Source organism: Nestor notabilis, unplaced genomic scaffold (assembly GCF_000696875.1).
Source record: "Nestor notabilis isolate BGI_N333 unplaced genomic scaffold, ASM69687v1 scaffold27087, whole genome shotgun sequence".
Classification (NCBI taxonomy): domain Eukaryota; kingdom Metazoa; phylum Chordata; class Aves; order Psittaciformes; family Psittacidae; genus Nestor; species Nestor notabilis.
The window spans coordinates 649-4,105 of record NW_009936417.1 but is presented as its reverse complement, the minus strand read 5'-3'; the positions used below and the strand labels follow the sequence as shown (position 1 = coordinate 4,105).

The 3,457-nt window shown below is 53.9% G+C and overlaps 1 protein-coding gene across 1 annotated transcript; it reads left to right on the top strand.

Moving 5' to 3' along the window:
• The first annotated feature begins 935 nt into the window (after positions 1–935).
• CDA (cytidine deaminase) lies at positions 936–2,677 on the top strand. Its single transcript, XM_010018337.1, has 4 exons — positions 936–1,098; positions 1,403–1,514; positions 1,757–1,814; positions 2,564–2,677. Exons 1-4 carry the CDS (start codon positions 936–938, stop codon positions 2,675–2,677), a joined length of 447 nt encoding a protein of 148 aa, XP_010016639.1.
• Positions 2,678–3,457: the final 780 nt, after the last annotated feature.

The following is a 3,457-nucleotide window of genomic DNA, read 5'->3' as shown; positions in this document are numbered from 1 at the left end:
GGTCCCCTCCCTGCCCCACACTCCACTCTCAGCTCAAGGCACTTAAACCACACCAGAGACTGCTGCCAATTTGGTTCCATGTCCCAGCTTGTCGTGGCTTGTCAGCAGCAAGCCAGCACCAAGATTTGCTCCCAAAACCAGTGGGTAAGCTCAAAATCCTCCCAAAACCCAGCAAACGACAAAACCCCAGTAATAAATCAGTGGGGGCTGGGACACCCGTTTGTGCAGCCAGAAGATGGGGCAAGAAGCTCCTCCAGCACCTCCTTAAAGAAGAGATGTCTTTAATTAAAGAGCAATTTGCTGATCAGCCCAGCATCCTGGGAGCGCTTTACCCCACGTGGGCTGATTCCCATGGAAGCACCATGTCCCATGGGGTTGAGGGTATCCCCAAACGCCCAAACGGGTTTTATCAGCTCTACCTTCAGCCAGCTTTCCCTGCTGCCTGGCAGCGGTAGTTAAAAGAAGTGGGAAAATGTGGTGTGTATATATTGTATCTATATCATTCCCTCTGTTTTCAATAAAATTCATGTATTTCTTTTGATCTCACTGATCAGGACCTGTTGTTTCTCCCACCCGTGTTGTTCCCCCCCCCCCCCCGGAGTGATTAAATGACATTTTCACTGTGAAGCAGCACAACCAGTTTTCAACTGGGAAGGAAGGAAAACAATGCATCGAGGCGGCGGCGGTGGGAAAACACTCTGCTGGGATGGAGAAAGGAGGAGGTACAAAATGGACAAAGTGGAAAACATGAGGCAGCAGATGGGGAGGGGACATGGGACACCCTGAGCGTGATGCCTGGGGGGTCAGGGCTGGCCCTAGGGATGCTTCCCGCGGTTCACTGCCTGGGCGTTATCCCAGCAGCGCTGCCCAGCCTATTTTCCAGGCGAGGAAATATTTAACCACAGCGTCAGCGGGCAGGGCAGGCGGGTGCAGGAATGGAGGGTGACAGGCAGCACCCAGCCCCTGCTGCTCCCCCAGAGGAGCACCTACAGCTCCTGCTGCGCCGCAGCCGGGAGGCCAAGAACTGCGCCTATTGCCCCTACAGCCGGTTCCCGGTGGGTGCCGCGCTGCTCACAGCCAGTGGGGAGATCTTCTCCGGTAAGCTGAGGCTGTATGACCCCCCTCCTTGCGTTTTGTGGTCCCTTTGGCCATGCATGGGGTGTAGAGGGGTTGGTGCAAAGTGCTGGTCTCCTCCCCAAGCTGCCTCTTGGCAGCCACAATCCCAGAGCAAGCCAAAGACAGGGGTGGATGGGAAAAGAGGGGAATGTGTTGGGCACAGCCTAGGATGGGGTGCTGTGCATTGAAAATGGGGTTTTTCTGTAACTTCTCTGAAACAGCTCACTTGGAGGGATGCTTGGAGGGTTTTGGGGTGGCTGAGTGGGTGCTGGGGGCTTCCCCACAGGGTGCAATGTGGAGAACGCCTGCTACAGCCTTGGGGTGTGCGCCGAGCGCACCGCCATCCAGAAAGCCATCTCCGAGGGGCACACCAGCTTCAGGGCCATGGCCATCACCAGGTAAGGGCACAGCGAGGGATGGGAATGGGGGGGAATGGGAAAGCCTTCCATGCACCCGGGGGCAGCTTCTGCTGCAGCAACCCGAGTGTTTTGCTGGGCGGGTATAGGGTTTTGCACAGTTATTTTAGAGGAATTATGGGGAAATATGCTGTGGCTCCATATTTGTTGCTGGAGGAAGGTCTTCTGCAAGTGTTCCTCCAGTACCTCTGTAAGACTGAGCTCTGTGCCCTTCTCATTTGCAGTGACATGGGGGACACCTTCATTGTACCCTGCGGTGCCTGCAGACAAGTGATGAGAGAGGTGACAGCTTGTGTGGGGGTTCTGTGTCTCATCCCCTCACCCCATGAATCTCCCCCTAAACCACCCCGAGGTGCAAACGGGAGTTGCAACCCCCTGTCCTGAGCCCCAGGCTCCTCAAACTGCACGTTCTGCTGGGAAAAGGGTTTTCCTCTCTGTCCCTTGGGAGCGGGTGCCCAGGGTAATCCATTAACCCATCCTCCCCAGGGGGTTTATTCATGCTGGAAGCTCCACGTGCAGAGTTTGGCTCTGGAGCTGCTGCCACGACTCTGGTGAGCCTGAGAATGGGTGTATTCCTGCAAAAGCCAAGCTCCAAGTGGAGCCCATCCCACTCTCACATCCCTCCTCCCCGCGGGCACCCCGGCCCCTGCAGTGTCTTTTGGGGTGGTTAATATTTAATGGGTGGCAGGGCTTGGATTGAAGATCAGATTCAGCAGGTCTGGAGACATCAGGGCTCACCCTGAGGAGGGCAGACCCACAGGATGTGAGCCCAAAATACCCGCTGCGGAAAGTGATGCTGAAAAGCTGACCCAAAACATGCAATAGAGGGAGGATGCTCCCTGTGGATGTGTCCAAAAAGGGGCCTTGAGCAACCTGCCCTAGTGGAAGGTGTCCCTGCCCGTGGGAGGGGATTGGAACTGGAGGAACTTTAAGGTCCCTTCCAACCCATTGTATGATTCTGTGACTGTTTGGGTAATTTGAGGAAGAAATGGAGGTTTTGCACAGGCACTTCTCCCCTCTCTTCCTTCCAGTTCGGCACGGATTGGGATGTCTACCTGACCAAAGCAGACGGCAGCTATATTGTCAAGAGGCTGGAGGAGCTGCTGCCACTCTCCTTTGGCCCTGAGGACCTGAAGAAGGTGTGAGCAGTGTGGCGGCACCAGCCATGGCTCTTTGGCAGCAGGGGAGGATGGTTTTCCCCAAATTCCCTGGTGTGTAAGCAGCTTTCTGGGGACGATGCAATGGGAAATGCGTTTATAGTGTTAAGTTGCTTGTTCCTCTCCTCATCTTCTGATCCAGCACTGAAAAAGTAGAATCAAATTGTAGAAATGCCCTGTTATTAGGGAAGTGTCCAGGTACTGCTGTAGACGAGGGGTAGTTCACAAACAGAGAAGAGTGTTGCAGAGCTCAAGCTTGGGCTTGTTGGTACAGAAACCACTCCTGAATCATGCAAAGTCATTGTAGGGGAAAAATGCTGAATATTTCAGCTCTGAAGGAGAAATGAAAGCAAAACGGGAAGGCTCCATCAACCCTGGCATTTATTAATAAGCCAATTCAGATTAGGTGACATGCTGGAACTGGTTATCACACTGAGCGTGTCCTTTGCTCGCTTCTCTCTGGCTTGTTTTCTTTGCCTTTATTCCATCTCTGGGGATGAAGAGGAAGAGGGCTTTTTGAGGGCTTTGGGAGGGTTTTCTGTCTCCAGAGTAATGGTGTTTTCTGATTGTACTATTAATTGAGTTATGCACAGTGACAGATGAATGTGTTACAGCTCCCAGCCAGCACACTGCCCGTGCCCAAGCGAAATAAAAGCAGTCCTGGTTTATCTCCTGTGGTTGCAGCCAGTGACGAATCACAGGGCCGGGGAAGCGGGTGCCTGGGCAGAGCAGGAGGGTGCTGGTGTTGCAGGTAGGGCACGGCCAGGA